Genomic DNA, 20602 nt, shown 5'->3' on the forward strand with positions numbered 1-20602 from the left:
AGTACTGACGGGGACTAGAAGGAGAGAGCATATCTCACCCATATTGGCCTCTCTTCAGTGGCTTCCAGTTAATTCTACAATAGAATTTAAAATTCTTCTTCTTACTTATAAGGTTTTGAATAATCAGGTCCCATCTTATCTTAGGGACCTCGTAGTACCATATCACCCCAATAGAGCGCTTCGCTCTCAGACTGCAGGCTTACTTGTAGTTCCTAGGGTTTGTAAGAGTAGAATGGGAGGCAGAGCCTTCAGCTTTCAGGCTCCTCTCCTGTGGAACCAGCTCCCAATTCAGATCAGGGAGACAGACACCCTCTCTACTTTTAAGATTAGGCTTAAAACTTTCCTTTTTGCTAAAGCTTATAGTTAGGGCTGGATCAGGTGACCCTGAACCATCCCTTAGTTATGCTGCTATAGACGTAGACTGCTGGGGGGTTCCCATGATGCATTGTTTCTTTCTCTTTTTGCTCTGTATGCACCACTCTGCATTTAATCATTAGTGATCGATCTCTGCTCCCCTCCACAGCATGTCTTTTTCCTGGTTCTCTCCCTCAGCTCCAACCAGTCCCAGCAGAAGAGTGCCCCTCCCTGAGCCTGGTTCTGCTGGAGGTTTCTTCCTGTTAAAAGGGAGTTTTTCCTTCCCACTGTAGCCAAGTGCTTGCTCACAGGGGGTCATTTTGACCGTTGGGGTTTTACATAATTATTGTATGGCCTTGCCTTACAATATAAAGTGCCTTGGGGCAACTGTTTGTTGTGATTTGGCGCTATATAAAAAATTGATTGATTGATTGATTGATAAAGTACACTTGCAATTGCATACATAAAAATCATTTCAACAAGATATAAAAACACAAAAAATAAAATAAGCACCATGTTAAATTACAGATCATTTAAATATCATTAAAAAGCTAAATAAATTCATATAATTGATATCAGTAAAACTAAATATGCCAATGAAGGTATAGAATGGCCTAATTTTGGGCTAACAGTAGTTGTACGCAATATTTAAAAGAACATGTTACCTTCTTGGCAAGCCTCTCGTAATGGAAAGCAATGTCTTTGCGCTGCTCACAGGTGCGCCGGGTCAAGATGTCGATGATGGTCTGTTCATCTACACCTGGTTACAAAACAAAACCCAGAACAAATATTATATTTGTTTTCTTGACAAGATGTTTCTTGGTGAGTTGGACTGGCGATCCATCCAGGAGTCTGAGCCTCTGATCCACTTCACGCTACGTGAGGACTGATACCAAAAGGCCTCAGGAGATGTACAAAATTATATTTACCACACATATAAAGATGTGGAATTCATTAAGAAAACCTTTGATAATCTTAAGTCTTAATAGCATATTCACTGTAGGTTTATAAAATGTAAGTAAAAAAAAAAATTAAGAAAAAAAGAGAGACTGTCACTTTGAACCGTGGGGACTGAGCAGGTCCTGTGAATGTGAATAATATGATGAAATGATGATGTGAAACTGTGATGTTGAGGCTCTTTTTCCTCACAGTTACTAAACTGTGGCAAGTGTAAAAAGTTCTCCAGAGTGCAGGCTGAGCACAGTCTGTGAGTATTTCACTCTTTTCACCTTTAGTTTTGATGGCTACATCGATCCTTGCAGAATCTTTGGCCGGGTCAAAGTCTCGTGCAGCCACCACAGTGGGGAATTTGGGTTCAGGCTCCTGCAGAGGACAGAGAGGTTTATGTCCGGTTCAGAAACCACACAGACTCTAATGCTGATCACTTTTACCAGCTAGAAATAAAACATTTAAGAACCTAAAATTATGCAAATTTCACAATTAAATTTAATGATGCTGCTGGTTTGAAACAATTCTTGATTTTACTTTATTTGACATAACTCAATTCAACACTGTTCATCTTTCAATATTTCATTATACTATGCCAATATATAGATAGGTAGGTGTGTGTGTGTGTGCGCGCGGACACGCAAAGTATCAAATACTGATCTTTGTGCCACTCTGGACCCCTGAGTGCCTGGTACAGACTGGAGTACAGTGCTCTGCAGCGCACTGTCCCCCGCCCCCCTCCTCCAGTATATGGAACATGTATGAGTGCACACGACATTATTTTGTCATTCTGCAACACATGGATGCATTTATGAGCTGGCACTGCATCACTGGTTAGGACCCCTTCACACATAACACGATTTAAGTCAACTATCGCACAAAGAGGAAATGCATGCCAATCATGAAAAATCGAAGCTGCCTCCAACGTCTCGTACACCTGTTGCTACAACTATTTGCACACAGCAGCAGCTGAAAGCCTTGTGAGAGCCCATTCAATCCCTCTCGCAGCAGGTGTTGGCCAAATTCCAAGTAACACACAAACATCTAACACTGCTTGCGTGGCAAAATGTGTGGCCATTCACGCTGTTAGCACGAAAACAGTCAGCAGACAATCACTTTTGAGTTGGATGTGAAATTTGTCGAGTGTGGCTTTCTAAAAAGCAACACACGTGGCGTTGCATGTGTATCGCACATGTGCACGTGTCCCGCTGCCCCCCAAAACACGTGGTGTGCCAGGGGGTGCACACTTGCATAAACTACTGATATGTATGCTGCCCAGACATGATCACATGGGGGCCAGACAGGCAGGTCTGAGCACACACCAACCGGTCTCATGGCAAGTCCTGATTCAGCAGCACGAAATATACAGTAATCTATTGGTTCATGATAATGTGACAAAAAGCGCCTCATTTTCGTCATGGCAGCACTAATTCATTCTGTGATGGCTGCACAAAATTAAAAGTGAAGCGGGGGGTTGGGGTGGTTATGGTTAGGGTGGGGGGAAGGAGTAGGAATAGGTTATGGTTAGGGTTGGGGGTAGTACTGGGTTTGTAATAGTGAGTTTAAAAACCCAATCACGAAAATTTGACTCATTTCGTGATGGGAGGATGAAAAAAAAAGTGAGACTGGGCTGCGCACACAGCACAGCGAGGTGCCTGTCAGCTTTTGACCAGAGACTCACAGACAGCTCACGTGTGCGCTGGACGGAGAGGGGTTGTGGCCACTGACAGCTGCAGCTGTTAAGATCTGTGGTTCTGGACATCCCAGCTGGAGAACACATACCGTGTTTGGATGGTCATGAACTTACAACTGTCCACTGTGATTCACGTGTCTGCTTGCTGTCTTCAGTGGACTCATCTCTGTGCTTGTTCTGTTAGACCTCAGTGCTGCTTTTGATACTGTTGACCATAAAATTTTATTACAGAGATTAGAGCATGCCATAGGTATTAAAGGCACTGCGCTGCAGTGGTTTGAATCATATTTATCTAATAGATTGCAATTTGTTCATGTAAATGGGGAATCTTCTTCACAGACTAAGGTTAATTATGGAGTTCCACAAGGTTCTGTGCTAGGACCAATTTTATTCACTTTATACATGCTTCCCTTAGGCAGTATTATTAGACGGCATTGCTTAAATTTTCATTGTTACGCAGATGATACCCAGCTTTATCTATCCATGAAGCCAGAGGACACACACCAATTAGCTAAACTGCAGGATTGTCTTACAGACATAAAGACATGGATTACCTCTAATTTCCTGCTTTTAAACTCAGATAAAACTGAAGTTATTGTACTTGGCCCCACAAATCTTAGAAACATGGTGTCTAACCAGATCCTTACTCTGGATGGCATTACCCTGACCTCTAGTAATACTGTGAGAAATCTTGGAGTCATTTTTGATCAGGATATGTCATTCAATGCGCATATTAAACAAATATGTAGGACTGCTTTTTTGCATTTGCGCAATATCTCTAAAATTAGAAAGGTCTTGTCTCAGAGTGATGCTGAAAAACTAATTCATGCATTTATTTCCTCTAGGCTGGACTATTGTAATTCATTATTATCAGGTTGTCCTAAACGTTCCCTGAAAAGCCTTCAGTTAATTCAAAATGCTGCAGCTAGAGTACTAACGGGGGCTAGAAGGAGAGAGCATATCTCACCCATATTGGCCTCTCTTCATTGGCTTCCTGTTAATTCTAGAATAGAATTTAAAATTCTTCTTCTTACTTATAAGGTTTTGAATAATCAGGTCCCATCTTATCTTAGGGACCTCATAGTACCATATCACCCCAATAGAGCGCTTCGCTCTCAGACTGCAGGCTTACTTGTAGTTCCTAGGGTTTGTAAGAGTAGAGCCTTCAGCTTTCAGGCTCCTCTCCTGTGGAACCAGCTCCCAATTCAGATCAGGGAGACAGACACCCTCTCTACTTTTAAGATTAGGCTTAAAACTTTCCTTTTTGCTAAAGCTTATAGTTAGGGCTGGATCAGGTGACCCTGAACCATCCCTTAGTTATGCTGCTATAGACTTAGACTGCTGGGGGGTTCCCATGATGCACTGAGTGTTTCTTTCTCTTTTTGCTCTGTATGCACCACTCTGCATTTAATCATTAGTGATTGATCTCTGCTCCCCTCCACAGCATGTCTTTTTCCTGGTTCTCTCCCTCAGCCCCAACCAGTCCCAGCAGAAGACTGCCCCTCCCTGAGCCTGGTTCTGCTGGAGGTTTCTTCCTGTTAAAAGGGAGTTTTTCCTTCCCACTGTCGCCAAGTGCTTGCTCACAGGGGGTCGTTTTGACCGTTGGGGTTTTTACGTAATTATTGTATGGCCTTGCCTTACAATATAAAGCGCCTTGGGGCAACTGTTTGTTGTGATTTGGCGCTATATAAATAAAATTGATTGATTGATTGATGTGGACATACATAAATACACATATTGCTGTTGCAACGGGCTGCAGTGAGCAAGCGCATGGCATGCACATTGACAGGCTGCCCCAGGTGATACGGACCATCAGATCATAACACACAGCGGGTGACCTGAATGTCACGTCACCCATGTGAGCTCTGTCCCACGTGGCGCAGTGTCTGTCCTGCAGCGCGATGTCCACAAGACACGCGTGTTGGGCCAGACATGCACGAAAGGCCAGCTGAACACACCGGACCAGTAGATGTGGACATGATAAGAGCACATTGCTTCATTCATGTCATTTCATGACTATACGTCTGCGACCATGGGTCATCTACAGAGGAACAGATGGTTCATACTTGTATTGTCGGCTTGATAAGAGGGATTCAATAAAATGTGGTGTTTTTTTATGATGTGTGGTTTTATTTTTTTAAATACTTATATCTCCTTGTTGATTTCTGGCATTTTATACACCTTTTAATAAGACAGTGATGGTAGCGCAGTTGTAAAGTTTCTGGCTGGCAATCAGAGCTTTTTGTAAATTGCAGGTTCGAATCCCGAGGGTGGCATCTATTTTTCTTTTTTTTTCACAGCAGCTGTGCGATGTGGTTGCACATGCTCCAGCTGCTCATGCTGTGTTCCTGCTGCGACGGTTTCGTTCACGCCTGCCCGTCAGCTTGATGTTTTCGTGGTTTGCTCATATGAGCTGTTCCGCCATGATTTTCCCTGATTTGTACTATGTGTGAAGGGGCCCTTATGGTTGGCGTAAATTTTCTTCCTCTTCTAGTTTGAACTCCACCTTCCACCATCATTTTGCATGAGATGCCCACATCTACCAGGACATATGAAAAGATGTCAACTATCTTGTTTAGATTAAGGGATGACAAACAACCCCCCCCACACACACACACAACTCTGGTGGGGCTCATCACCAAGGGTGATGAGACTCACTACAGGGAAGACGTCAACCTTCTGTCCACGTGGTGCAGAAACAGTAACCTCCTGCTGAATGTCAGCAAGACCAAGGAGATTGTTGTTGACTTCCGGATGCATTATTGGCTACAAAGCGGACCTACTAGATGTCCAGTGAGATATCGGCATCAATTTGACCAGTTAACGCTCAGCCTCGGCTCGTGTGTCATACATCACACAGACAAAGTGAGGAACCTTGCGGTAATTTTTGATCCTTTGTTGTCCTTTGGCCTCCACATTAGAAATATTACGAGGACTGCTTTCTTCCACCTGTGAAATATAGCGATGATTTGTCCCATCCTGTCTATGGTTGATGCTGAGACCCTGATCCATGCATTTATCTCTTCTAGATTGGACTACTGCAATGTTCTATTTTCTGGTTTACCGCAGTCTAGCATTAGGGGTCTCCAATTGGTTCAAAATGCTGCAGCCAGACTTTTAACATGAAGCAGAAAGTTTGACAACATTACACCCATTTTGGCATCCCTTCACTGGCTTCCTGTCCCAGTGAGATCAGATTTTAAGGTTCTGCTACTAACCTATAAAATTAGGGTTAGGGTTATGGACTGGCACCTCCCTACCTAGCTGACCTAATTAAACCTTATGTACCGGCCCGGACTTTACGTTCTCAGGGTGGAGGAATACTTTGTGTCCCTAAGGTGAATAAGAAGTCTGCAGGTCACAAAGCTTTCTCTTATTATGCCCCTGTTCTGTGGAATGATCTCCCTGTGTCAATAAAATAGTCAGATTCTGTGGAGATTTTCAAGTACAGACTTAAGACGCACTTATTTTCCCTTTCATATGGCTAGCATACTGGTATATACTAGCATACGCTTTTTACTCTTTCAATTCATTTATTAGTAATTGGAGCGGGCCGCGGCCTCAACTTTACCTAAATTCTGGATCTTTTAGTTAAGTTTAGGGCTAGTGGCCGGCGATCACCTTAGTATTTCTTCTGTTTTTCTTGTTGTTTAATGCTGGTAAATTATACAGTATTTTTGTGTTTCTGATGCCTTATTGTTTTTTTTCCTCTCTGTTTAAGGTGCAGCTCCATCCAGAGATGGGAGTTGTATTTGTGTTGGCGACCCTCCTGTCCTGTGCGCCAATAGCATTTCTTGTATATTCGTCCGTGAATTGTTCTGTAATTTATCTTTGTATCATGGCCCAAGCAGAGGGTCACCCCTTTGAGTCTGGTCTGCTTGAGGTTTCTTCCTCAGAGGGAGTTTTTCCTTACCACTGTTGCTCTGGGGGTTGGTAAGGTTAGACCTTACCTGTGTGAAGCACTTTGAGGCAACTCTGTTGTGATTTGGCGCTATATAAATTAAAATAAATTTAAATTGAATTGAACTGAATTGAATTGAATTGAATTCCAGAAAAGTCACACCCAACAACCGCCACTGACCATTGAGGGTGCTGCTGTGCAGAGAGTGAGCAGCACCAAATTCCTGGGAGTGCACATCAGTGAGGACCTGTTCTGGACCACCAACACTGCATCACTGGCGAAGAAGGCTCAGTGGCATCTAATTCCTGCGCAAACTCAAGCGGGCAAGTGCTCCACCAACCATCATGAGCACTTTCTACTGTGGCACCACTGAGAGCATCCTCTCCAGCTGCATCACTGTGTGGGGTGGAAGCTGCACTGACTACAACAGGAAGCCCTGCAGCGCATAGTGAATGCAGCTGGAAGGATCATTGGTGCCCTACTCCCCTCCCTGCAAGACATATACACCACCCGCCTCACCCACAAAGCAACCGCAATTGTGGGCGATGCAAGCCACCCCACACACAACCTGTTCAGCACTCTACCCTCTGGGAAGAGGTACAGGAGCCTCCAGTCCCGCACCACCAGACTCAAAAAGAGCTTTACCCATCAGGCTGTGAGATTATTGAACTCTCTCCCCCCAGCTCCATCCAGGCTTTCAAGAAGCTTATATATATATATATATATATATATATCCTTAGTCCAGATGAGTTCATCTTATATTTTAATATCACATGCTCTGATATTTTAGATATTGTGGCACCTTTTAAATTCAGGTCCACCAAACCCAAACCAGATCCCTGGCTCAATGACGCCACCTGTGCCTTACGCTGTCGCTGTAGACAGGATGAACGGAGATGGAGAAAGGACAGGCTTCAGGTGTTCTTGGAAATGCTACGGGATAGCCTTACAGAGTATCAGAATGCTGTGAAGGAGGCAAAAATCCAATATCTGTCAAGTATCATAGCCAGTAGTTCTAACTGTCCGAGAGTGTTATTTGACACAATTAAGTCAGTTTTAAACCCACCCACCATATTGTCTGACATTTCACAGGCTACATGTGAAAAATTTCTCAAGTTTTTCATAGAGAAAGTAGCCACTGTCAGACAGAATATTTTAAACTGTAACACGGTTTTTAATAGCCTTTACACTCTACATGAACCATCTGCTGTTTTTAATAGTTTTGAGCCGGTTACTCTGACACTTCTCACTGAGGTTGTCCAGAGCATTAAACCGTTACTGCTCATTGGACACTATTCCAGGAAAGGTTTTTAAAGAGGTTTTTAACACTGTGGGTCCGAGCTTGCTCTCTTTTATCAATAGCTGCCTCAGCTCCGGGACAGTTCCAGCCCATTTTAAACATGCTGTAGTTAGGCCTCTTCTTAAAAAGCCCAACCTAGATCCCTCAGTTTTATCTAATTTTAGACCAGTATCAAATTTACCATTTTTATCTAAGGTTTTAGAAAAAGTTGTTTTTAATCAGTTGCAATCGTTTTTAGAACACAACTCTGTTTTAGATAAATTTCAGTCAGGTTTTAGATCTCGACATAGCACTGAGTCAGCTCTTTTAAAAGTACAAAATGACATTCTTTTATCCTTGGACTCTAAAAACCTGTGCTGCTGGTGATGATGGATCTAACAGCTGCGTTTAATACTGTGGACCACTCAATCCTCCTCACACGTCTGTCCCAGCAGGTTGGCCTCCGGGGGACTGTCCTGGAGTGGTTTCAGTCTTATTTGACCAACAGGACTTTCAGGGTGACGGTTAATGACCTCTCCTCCTCCACAGTTCCTCAGACCACTGGTGTGCCCCAGGGCAGTATCCTTGGGCTGCTCTTGTTCTCTTTGTACATGCTTCCACTGAGTTCAGTCATCACTAAATACAATCTTCAGTTTCATTTTTATGCTGATGACCTTCAGATTTATATGCCAGTAGTGCCTAATAATACAAGTGCTTTGGAATCCATACATAACTCTTTTAAGGATATTAAAGACTGGCTGGCTCAGACTTTTCTGCACCTTAATCAAGCCAAAACAGAGTGTATTTTGTTTGGAGGTAAAACTAACTCTGACCCAGATCTTGGCTCCCTGGCTCCTTATTGTAGGGCTGTGGTAAAGAACCTTGGTGTGCTGTTTGACTGTTTAAAATTTGAGAAACAAATTGACATTGTGGTAAGAGCCAATTTTTTCCAGCTGAGAGTCTTGGCAAAAGTCAAACCCTTTCTAAGCCAAAAGGACTATGCATGCTTTTATCAGCTCCCGGATTGACTATTGCAATGCACTTTATGTTGGTATCACTCTAGGCTCCCTAAACCGACTCCAACTGGTCCAGAATGCTGCTGCTCGCCTGTTGACCAACACCAGGAAGCACAGCCACATCATTCCTGTACTTTACTCCCTGCACTGGCTTCCAGTCCGTTTTATTGATTTTAAACTGTTAATGTTTGTTTTTAAAGCTGTAAATGGCATTGCACCTTCTTATTTATGTGACCTGTTAAAAACACACAACCCTGTCAGAGCACTTCGGTCTGCTGACCAAAACTTTCTGGAGGTTCCCAGGTCCAGGTTCAAACAATGGGGTGACCGTTCTTTTGCAGTAGCAGGTCCTAAGTTGTGGAATGCATTACCTCCTGAACTGAGGTCCATTAATAGTTTGCCTCTGTTTAAAGCTAAGTTAAAAACGTACTTGTTCAGGGTAGCTTTTTGCACATAATTGCTTTGACACTTTTTTGTCTATTTTAATTCTATTTGGATGCTCTTATTATGCTTTTATGTGTGTTTTTCGTACTGTTTTTATTTTTTCTTTAGTTGGTGCTATTGGAAAGCACTTTGGTTCAGTGAAAACTGTTGTAAAGTGCTATAGAAATAAAACTTATATATATATAGTGGTCCCTCGTTTATCGCGGGAGTTACGTTCTAAAAATAGCCCGCAATAGGCGAAATCCGCGACGTAGTCAGCCTTTTTTTTGTTGTTGCAATTATTATAGACATTTTAAGGCTGAAAAACCCATCACTACACACTTTATACACTTTTCTCAAACAGGCATTAATTTTCTCACTTTTCTCTCGTAAACACTCAAAGTTCAAACCTTAGTAGAAAAATAAGACCAACCTGTTTTCAGACCCAAACATTTGTTTGAGAAATAAAAATAGAATGTTTTCCTATAAATAATTACGATGGCTTTTAGAACTAACAAATTTAATTTTAACGATCAACCTACGAGGTTGGACACATGACTGACCAGTATTTCACAGTTCCTCTGACCGCTCCACTGTCGAATCTTTTTCCACTGAGTGACACCTCGGTGCAGGTGTCTTTTTCCGAGTGAAGAACACAGTTATGGGTAGTTGTTGGCACTCTTTTTTCTTCTGGGCAAGAAGATTGTTATAAAGAGACATGCAGAACACAATACGCGTGCTCTGCCTTTGCGGTTCCGCGACTGGCTTGCTTGATGAGGCCACAGAACACAATGCGCTGTAAAAAAAAAAAAAGCATGCAAAATTGGACTAAAAAAATCCACGAAAATGTGAGGCTGCGACAGGTTAACCGCGTTATAGCGAGGGACCACTGTGTGTGTGTGTGTGTATATATATATATATATATATATATATATATATATATATGTATACACACTGGGGAAAATAAGTATTTGACCCCCTGTCAGTTTTGCAGGTTTTCCCACCTACAAAGAATGGAGAGGTCTGTAATTGGTACACTTCAACTGTGAGAGACAGAATCTAAAAAAAAAAAAAAACCATCCAGAAATCACATTGTATGATTTTTAAATAATTAATTTGCATTTTATTGCATAGAATAAGTATTTGACCCCCTACCAACCAGCAAGAATTCTGGCTCACACAGACCTGTTAATTTTTCTTTAAGAAGTCCTCTTATTCTGCACTCTTTACTTGTATTAATTGCACCTGTTTGAACTTGTTACCTGTATAAAAGACACCTGTTCACACACTCAATCAATCACACTCCAACCTGTCCACCATAGCCAAGACCAAAGAGCTGTCTAAGGACACCAGGGACAAAACTGTAGACCTGCACAAGGCTGGGATGGACAACAGGACAACAGGCAAGCAGCTTGGTAGAAGACAACAACTGTTATTATTTATTAGAAAGTGGAAGAAACACAAGATGACTGTCAGTCTCCCTCGGCCTGGGATTCCATGCAAGATCTCACTTTGTGGGGTAAGGATGATTCTGAGAAAGCTCAGAACTACACAGGAGGACCTGGTCAATGATGTGAAGAGAGTTGGGACCATAGTCACAAAGATTACATTAGTAACACATGATGCTGTCATGGTTTAAAATCCTGCAGGGCAGCAAGGTCCCCCTGCTCAAGCCAGCACATGTCCAGGCCCGTTTGAAGGTCACCGGTGACCATCTGGATGATCCAGAGGAGGCATGGCAGAAGGTCATGTGGTCAGATGAGACCAAAATAGAGCTTTTTGGAATCAACTCCACTTACCATGTTTAGAGGATGAGAACAACCCAAGAAAACCATCCCAACCGTGAAGCTTGGGGGTGGAAACATCATACTCTGGAGGTGCTCTTCTGCAAAGGGAACAGGACGACTGCACCGTATTGAAGGGAGGATGGATCAATCAATCAATCAATCAATTTTTTTATATAGCGCCAAATCACAACAAACAGTTGCCCCAAGGCGCTTTATATTGTAAGGCAAGGCCATACAATAATTATGTAAAACCCCAACGGTCAAAACGACCCCCTGTGAGCAAGCACTTGGCTACAGTGGGAAGGAAAAACTCCCTTTTAACAGGAAGAAACCTCCAGCAGAACCAGGCTCAGGGAGGGGCAGTCTTCTGCTGGGACTGGTTGGGGCTGAGGGAGAGAACCAGGAAAAAGACATGCTGTGGAGGGGAGCAGAGATCGATCACTAATGATTAAATGCAGAGTGGTGCATACAGAGCAAAAAGAGAAAGAAACAGTGCATCATGGGAACCCCCCAGCAGTCTACGTCTATAGCAGCATAACTAAGGGATGGTTCAGGGTCACCTGATCCAGCCCTAACTATAAGCTTTAGCAAAAAGGAAAGTTTTAAGCCTAATCTTAAAAGTAGAGAGGGTGTCTGTCTCCCTGATCTGAATTGGGAGCTGGTTCCACAGGAGAGGAGCCTGAAAGCTGAAGGCTCTGCCTCCCATTCTACTCTTACAAACCCTAGGAACTACAAGTAAGCCTGCAGTCTGAGAGCGAAGCACTCTATTGGGGTGATATGGTACTACGAGGTCCCTAAGATAAGATGGGACCTGATTATTCAAAACCTTATAAGTAAGAAGAAGAATTTTAAATTCTATTCTAGAATTAACAGGAAGCCAATGAAGAGAGGCCAATATGGGTGAGATATGCTCTCTCCTTCTAGTCCCCGTCAGTACTCTAGCTGCAGCATTTTGAATTAACTGAAGGCTTTTTAGGGAACTTTTAGGACAACCTGATAATAATGAATTACAATAGTCCAGCCTAGAGGAAATAAATGCATGAATTAGTTTTTCAGCATCACTCTGAGACAAGACCTTTCTGATTTTAGAGATATTGCGTAAATGCAAAAAAGCAGTCCTACATATTTGTTTAATATGCGCTTTGAATGACATATCCTGATCAAAAATGACTCCAAGATTTCTCACAGTATTACTAGAGGTCAGGGTAATGCCATCCAGAGTAAGGATCTGGTTAGACACCATGTTTCTAAGATTTGTGGGGCCAAGTACAATAACTTCAGTTTTATCTGAGTTTAAAAGCAGGAAATTAGAGGTCATCCATGTCTTTATGTCTGTAAGACAATCCTGCAGTTTAGCTAATTGGTGTGTGTCCTCTGGCTTCATGGATAGATAAAGCTGGGTATCATCTGCGTAACAATGAAAATTTAAGCAATACCGTCTAATAATACTGCCTAAGGGAAGCATATATAAAGTGAATAAAATTGGTCCTAGCACAGAACCTTGTGGAACTCCATAATTAACTTTAGTCTGTGAAGAAGATTCCCCATTTACATGAACAAATTGTAATCTATTAGACAAATATGATTCAAACCACCGCAGCGCAGTGCCTTTAATACCTATGGCATGCTCTAATCTCTGTAATAAAATTTTATGGTCAACAGTATCAAAAGCAGCACTGAGGTCTAACAGAACAAGCACAGAGATGAGTCCACTGTCCGAGGCCATAAGAAGATCATTTGTAACCTTCACTAATGCTGTTTCTGTACTATGATGAATTCTAAAACCTGACTGAAACTCTTCAAATAGACCATTCCTCTGCAGATGATCAGTTAGCTGTTTTACAACTACCCTTTCAAGAATTTTTGAGAGAAAAGGAAGGTTGGAGATTGGCCTATAATTAGCTAAGATAGCTGGGTCAAGTGATGGCTTTTTAAGTAATGGTTTAATTACTGCCACCTTAAAAGCCTGTGGTACATAGCCAACTAACAAAGATAGACTGATCATATTTAAGATCGAAGCATTAAATAATGGTAGGGCTTCCTTGAGCAGCCTGGTAGGAATGGGGTCTAATAAACATGTTGATGGTTTGGATGAAGTAACTAATGAAAATAACTCAGACAGAACAATTGGAGAGAAAGAGTCTAACCAAATACCGGCATCACTGAAAGCAGCCAAAGATAACGATACGTCTTTGGGATGGTTATGAGTAATTTTTTCTCTAATAGTTAAAATTTTGTTAGCAAAGAAAGTCATGAAGTCATTACTAGTTAAAGTTAATGGAATACTCAGCTCAATAGAGCTCTGACTCTTTGTCAGCCTGGCTACAGTGCTGAAAAGAAACCTGGGGTTGTTCTTATTTTCTTCAATTAGTGATGAGTAGAAAGATGTCCTAGCTTTACGGAGGGCTTTTTTATAGAGCAACAGACTCTTTTTCCAGGCTAAGTGAAGATCTTCTAAATTAGTGAGACGCCATTTCCTCTCCAACGTACGGGTTATCTGCTTTAAGCTACGGGTTTGTGAGTTATACCACGGAGTCAGACACTTCTGATTTAAAGCTCTCTTTTTCAGAGGAGCTACAGCATCCAAAGTTGTCTTCAATGAGGATGTAAAACTATTGACGAGATACTCTATCTCCCTTATAGAGTTTAGGTAGCTACTCTGCACTGTGTTGTTATATGGCATTAGAGAACATAAAGAAGGAATCATATCCTTAAACCTAGTTACAGCGCTTTCTGAAAGACTTCTAGTGTAATGAAACTTATTCCCTACTGCTGGGTAGTCCATCAGAGTAAATGTAAATGTTATTAAGAAATGATCAGACAGAAGGGAGTTTCCAGGGAATACTGTTAAGTCTTCTATTTCCATACCATAAGTCAGAACAAGATCTAAGATATGATTAAAGTGGTGGGTGGACTCATTTACTTTTTGAGCAAAGCCAATAGAGTCTAATAATAGATTAAATGCAGTGTTGAGGCTGTCATTCTCAGCATCTGTGTGGATGTTAAAATCGCCCACTATAATTATCTTATCTGAGCTAAGCACTAAGTCAGACAAAAGGTCTGAAAATTCACAGAGAAACTCACAGTAACGACCAGGTGGACGATAGATAATAACAAATAAAACTGGTTTTTGGGACTTCCAATTTGGATGGACAAGACTAAGAGACAAGCTTTCAAATGAATTAAAGCTCTGTCTGGGTTTTTGATTAATTAATAAGCTGGAATGGAAGATTGCTGCTAATCCTCCGCCCCGGCCCGTGCTACGAGCATTCTGACAGTTAGTGTGACTCGGGGGTGTTGACTCATTTAAACTAACATATTCATCCTGCTGTAACCAGGTTTCTGTTAGGCAGAATAAATCAATATGTGGATCAATTATTATATCATATACCAACAGGGACTTAGAAGAGAGAGACCTAATGTTTAATAGACCACATTTAACTGTTTTAGTCTGTGGTGCAGTTGAAGGTGCTATATTATTTTTTCTTTTTGAATTTTTATGCTTAAATAGATTTTTGCTGGTTATTGGTAGTCTGGGAGCAGGCACCGTCTCTACGGGGATGGGGTAATGAGGGGATGGCAGGGGGAGAGAAGCTGCAGAGAGGTGTGTAAGACTACAACTCTGCTTCCTGGTCCCAACCCTGGATAGTCACGGTTTGGAAGATTTAAGAAAATTGGCCAGATTTCTAGAAATGAGAGCTGCTCCATCCAAAGTGGGATGGATGCCGTCTCTCCTAACAAGACCAGGTTTTCCCCAGAAGCTTTGCCAATTATCTACGAAGCCCACCTCATTTTTTGGACACCACTCAGACAGCCAGCAATTCAAGGAGAACATGCGGCTAAACATGTCACTCCCGGTCCGATTGGGGAGGGGCCCAGAGAAAACTACAGAGTCCGACATTGTTTTTGCAAAGTTACACACCGATTTAATGTTAATTTTAGTGACCTCCGATTGGCGTAACCGGGTGTCATTACTGCCGACGTGAATTACAATCTTACCAAATTTACGCTTAGCCTTAGCCAGCAGTTTCAAATTTCCTTCAATGTCGCCTGCTCTGGCCCCCGGAAGACAATTGACTATGGTTGCTGGTGTCGCTAACTTCACATTTCTCAAAACAGAGTCGCCAATAACCAGAGTTTGATCCTCGGCGGGTGTGTCGTCGAGTGGGGAAAAACGGTTAGAGATGTGAACGGGTTGGCGGTGTACACGGGGCTTCTGTTTAGGGCTACGCTTCCTCCTCACAGTCACCCAGTCAGCCTGCTTTCCCGGCTGCTCGGGATCTGCCAGGGGGGAACTAACGGCGGCTAAGCTACCTTGGTCCGCACCGACTACAGGGGCCTGGCTAACTGTAGAATTTTCCACGGTGCGGAGCCGAGTCTCCAATTCGCCCAGCCTGGCCTCCAAAGCTACGAATAAGCTACACTTATTACAAGTACCGTTACTGCTAAAGGAGGCCGAGGAATAACTAAACATTTCACACCCAGAGCAGAAAAGTGCGGGAGAGACAGGAGAAGCCGCCATGCTAAATCGGCTAAGAGCTAGTAGCTACGCTAAGCTAGCGGATTCCTAAAAACACGCAAAGTGAATAATGTGTAAATAATTTAGAGGTGATTCAGCAGAAGGAGTGCTTTAGTTAAGGCACGTAAAGATTACACTGGGAAACAAATCGTAATCTAGATAACTAGATCAATCTAACTGCGCAGATTAAACAGCTAACAGATACAGAAAAACACCGCTGTGCTCCGGAACAGGAAGTGATATCCAGAAGTGGATGGGGTCATGTATTGCGAGATTTTGGCAAACAACCTCCTTCCCTCAGTAAGAGCATTGAAGATAGGTCATGGCTGGGTCTTCCAGCATAACAAAGACCCCAAACACACAGCCAGGGCAACTAAAGCCTGGTTCACACGACAGGATTTTAAAATTATCTTTAGGTTTCCAAAACCTGAGACCACACACATGAAGATAAAAAAATCATGGATCAAACAGGTTTGGTCGTACAGTATGTGGTGTTCAGCCACACGGTAAGAACAACACCACCACACACGAACAGATTTCACACATGAACATTTACAGTTCAGACAGGAAATCTCACAAAATCTCTCGAGATTAAACGTGACTTCAGAGTAAACAAACGGAGGTACTTTGTGGACTATTTAAAACAGAGGGAAAAAAATTATACAAAAAGAAAAAGAAAAGGTGTTCTTTAAAGGAGTGGAGACAGCGTGACCACCGGACTTTCTGGTAAGTCAGAACAACTGTTTTGATTTTATTTTCCACTCCGTACGTCCATCACCTCGCTTTCTGATTGGCTGCACGTCACATTCAGCAGGCTGCGTGCTCATTTGTGGTCGGAGGACACACACACGCTGCGATATCGGGCCAAAAAAATCCAACATGTTGAATATCCCCGATTTGCGATCGGAGTGCTCCTGACATCCTTCCGGCTCTTCAGAGCGCTCTTAACACACCACACACCAGAGAAATATCTGATAAGATTATCTTTAGCATCATCACGATTGTCTGTGCGTCCTTAAGATTGTTGGAAGGGGAAGATCGGGTCCGATATCGGCCTAATTATCCTGCCGCGTGAATCCGGCTTAAGGAGGGGCTCCGTAAGAAGCATTTCAAGGTCTTGGAGTGGCCTGGCCTGAACTCAATTCAGACCTGAACTCAATAGAAAATCTTTGGAGGGAGCTGAAACTCCAAACCTGAAGGAAATAGAAAATCTTTGGAGGGAGCTGAAACTCCAAACCTGAAAGATTTGAGAAGATCTGTATGGAGGAGTGAACCAAAATCCCTGTTGCAGTCCGTGAAAACTTGGTCAAGAACTAGAAGGAAACGTCTGACCTCTGTAATGACAGACAAATGTTTCTGTACCAATTGTTAAGCTCTGTTTTTCTAGGGGGTCAAATACTTATGTTATGCAATAAAATGCAAATTAATTATTTAAAAATCATACAATGTGATTTTCTGGATTTTTTTTAGATTCTGTCTCTCACAGTTGAAGTGTACCTACAATAAAAATTACAGACCTCTCCATTCTATGTAGGTGGGAAAACCTGCAAAACTGACAGGGGGTCAAATACTTATTTTCCCCACTGTATATATTCTGTTGCCCATTACCAATGTCCTGTACTGTTTCACTTTACCACTACCACACCACTTGCACACTGTTTTAACAAAAATCTTCTGCTGCTACAAATACTGAATGGTTTGCACTACTGCACTGTCTCACTTTTACTTCTACCTCAGACACTACACTGCAAATCATTGGTGGGCACAGCTAACCAAAAAGTTAACTTCGATAACAGATAACCAGCTAACTAAAAAGTTATATTTTATAAAGCTAAACCAATAAACCATCCAAAAATTTATCGGAAGCTACAGATAACCACCTTGAACTCCCCCTCTGCCACCTTATCGTGGTGGGGGAGTTTGCGTACCCGGATGATCCTAGGAGCTATGTTGTCGGTGGCTTTGTGCCCCTGGTAGGGTCTCCCAAGGCAAACAGGTCCTAGGTGACGGGTCAGACTAAGGGCAGTTCAGAAGCTCCCATGACCAGTACAAAATCAAGGGCCGAGATGTTGTCCGGAATGGCGGAGCCGGGGCCCCACCCTAGAGCTAGGCCTGGGGTTGGGGCTCGCACACGAGCGCCTGGTGGTTGGGAATTAGCCCAGGGGGCCCAACCGGGCTCAGCCCGAAAGAGCGACGTGGGCCCACCCTCCTGTGGGTTCACCACCTGCAGAGGGGGCCATGGGGGTCGGGCGCAGAGAGGATTGGGTGGCAGTCGAGGGTGGGTGGCCCGGCGGACCAGTCCGCGCTCACAGCCCCTGGCTGTTGGGACGTGGAATATCACCTCACTGGAGGGGAAAGAGCCTGAGCTTGTGCGGGAGGTTGAGAGATACCGACTAGAGATAGTCGGGCTCACCTCCATGCACAGCTTGGGCTCTGCTACCCAACTCCTGGAGAGGGGCTGGACGCTCCATTTTTCTGGCATTGCCCACAGGGAGAGGCGGAGAGCTGGGGTAGCATTGCTTATTGCTCCCCAGCTCAGTCACCATGTGTTGGAGTTCACTCCGGTGAACAAGAGGGTCGCGTCCCTACGGTCAGGGACAGGTCTCTCACTGTTGTCTCAGTCTACGGGCTGAGCAGCAGTGCAGAGTACCCGACCTTCTTGGAGTCCCTGGGAGGGGGACTAGATAGGGACTGGGGACTCCATTGTTCTCCTGTGGGATTTCAATGCTCATGTGGGCGGCGACAGTGAGACCTGGAGGGGGGTGATCTGGAAGCACGGCCTCCCCGATCTGAACCTGAGTGGTGTTCAGTTGTTGGACCTCTGTGCTAGTCACAGTTTGTCCATCACAAACACTATGTTCGAACACAACGGTGTCCATAAGTGCACACGGCACCAGGACACCCTGAGCTGGAGGTCGATGATCGACTTTGTAGTCGTATCATCTGATCTTTGGCCATGTGTCTCGGACACGCGTGTGAAGAGAGGGGCTCAGCTGTCGACCGATCACCACCTGGTGGTGAGTTGGATCCGCTGGGAGGGGTGGAAGTCGGTCAGACCTGGCAGGCCCAAATGTATCATGAGGGTCTGCTGGCAATGACTGGCGGAACCCTGTGTCAGCGAGGTCTTCAACTCCCACCTCCGTGAGAGCTTCTCCCAGATCCCGGGGGAGGTTGGAGACATGGAATCCAAGTGGACCATGTTCTCCACCTGCACTGTCGATGTGGCCGCTCGTAGCTGTGGTCACAAGGACTCTGGTGCCTGTCACAGCAGCAATCCCCGAACCCGGTGGTGGACGCCAGAAGTAAGGGATGCCGTCAAGCTGAAGAAGGAGTCCTGCTTGTCTTTGTTGGTAAGTGGGACTGCAAAGGCAGCTGACGTGCAGTCGCAGAGGCAAAAACTCGGCTCTGGGAGGAGCTCGGCGAGGCCATGGAGGAGGAATATCAGTCGGCCTTGAAGAAATTCTGGCAAACCGTCCGATGCCTCAAAAGGTGGAAGCAGCTCTCCACCGGCACTGTCTACGGTGCGGGTGGGGAGTTGTTGACCCTGACTGGGAATGTTGTCGGGCGGCGGAAGGAATACTTTGAGGATCTCCTCAATCTCATCGTCACGTCTTCCGAAGAGGAAGCAGAGACTGGGGACTCAGAGGTGGACTCATCCATCATCCAGGCCGAAGTCACTGAGGTGGTTAGAAAGCTCCTCGGTGACAAGGCTCCTGGGGTGGATAAAAAACGTCCCAAGTACCTTAAGCCTCTGAATGTTGTGGGACTGTCTTGGTTGACAGACCTCTGCAACATCGTGTGGCGGTTGGGGACAGTGCCTCTGGATTGGCAGACCAGGGTGGTGGTTTCTCTGTTTAAGAAGGGGGAGCGGAGGGTGTGTTCCAACTACAGGGGGATCACACTCTTCAGCATCCCCGGTAAGGTCTATTCCAGAGTACTGGAGAGGAGAATTCGACCGATAGTCAAACCTTGGATTTAGGAGGAGCAGTGTGGTTTTCGTCCTGGTCACGGCACACTGGACCAGCTCTACACCCTCCATCGAGTGCTCGAGGGTTCATGGGAGTTCACCCAACCAGTCCACATGTATTTTGTGGATCTGGAGAAGGCGTTCGACCGTGTCCCTTGGGACACCCTGTGGGGGGTACTCCAGGAGTACAGGGCTCCTTTGGTAAGGGCTATCTGGTCCCTGTATGACTGCAACAGGAGCTTGGTTCGCATTGCCCTGCTCCCCTCCACAGCATGTCTTTTTCCTAGTTCTCTCCCTCAGCCCCAACCAGTCCCAGCAGAAGACTGCCCCTCCCTGAGCCTGGTTCTGCTGGAGGTTTCTTCCTGTTAAAAGGGAGTTTTTCCTTCTCACTGTAGCCAAGTGCTTGCTCACAGGGGGTCGTTTTGACCGTTGGGGTTTTACATAATTATTGTATGGCCTTGCCTTACAATATAAAGCGCCTTGGGGCAACTGTTTGTTGTGATTTGGCACTATATAAAAAAATTGATTGATTGATTGATTGATTGCTGGTAGTAAGTCAAACCTGTTTCCAGTGCACGTTGGCCTCCGCCAGGGCTGCCCTTTGTCACTGGTTCTGTTCATTATGGACAAAATTTCTAGGCACAGCCAGGGTGTAGAGATGGTCCGGTTTGCGAACCACAGAATCTCATCTCTGCTGTTTGCGGACGATGTGGTT

At 44.2% G+C, this 20602-nt stretch overlaps 1 protein-coding gene across 1 annotated transcript in view; it reads right to left on the bottom strand.

Annotated features, from left to right (window-relative positions):
* The window catches only part of LOC117521501 (annexin A2-like), a 94444-nt gene that overhangs the window by 67390 nt on the left and 6452 nt on the right, over window positions 1-20602 (bottom strand). The window contains exons 3-4 of the mRNA XM_034182815.1: window positions 1584-1677; window positions 1020-1114 (exon numbers count right to left, since the gene is read on the bottom strand). Of these exons, the coding sequence (XP_034038706.1) occupies window positions 1020-1114; window positions 1584-1677 (189 nt within the window). The remainder of the gene's footprint in view (window positions 1-1019; window positions 1115-1583; window positions 1678-20602) is intronic.

This window comes from Thalassophryne amazonica, chromosome 2 (genome assembly GCF_902500255.1).
Source record: "Thalassophryne amazonica chromosome 2, fThaAma1.1, whole genome shotgun sequence".
In the NCBI taxonomy this organism is placed as follows: Eukaryota; Metazoa; Chordata; class Actinopteri; order Batrachoidiformes; family Batrachoididae; genus Thalassophryne; species Thalassophryne amazonica.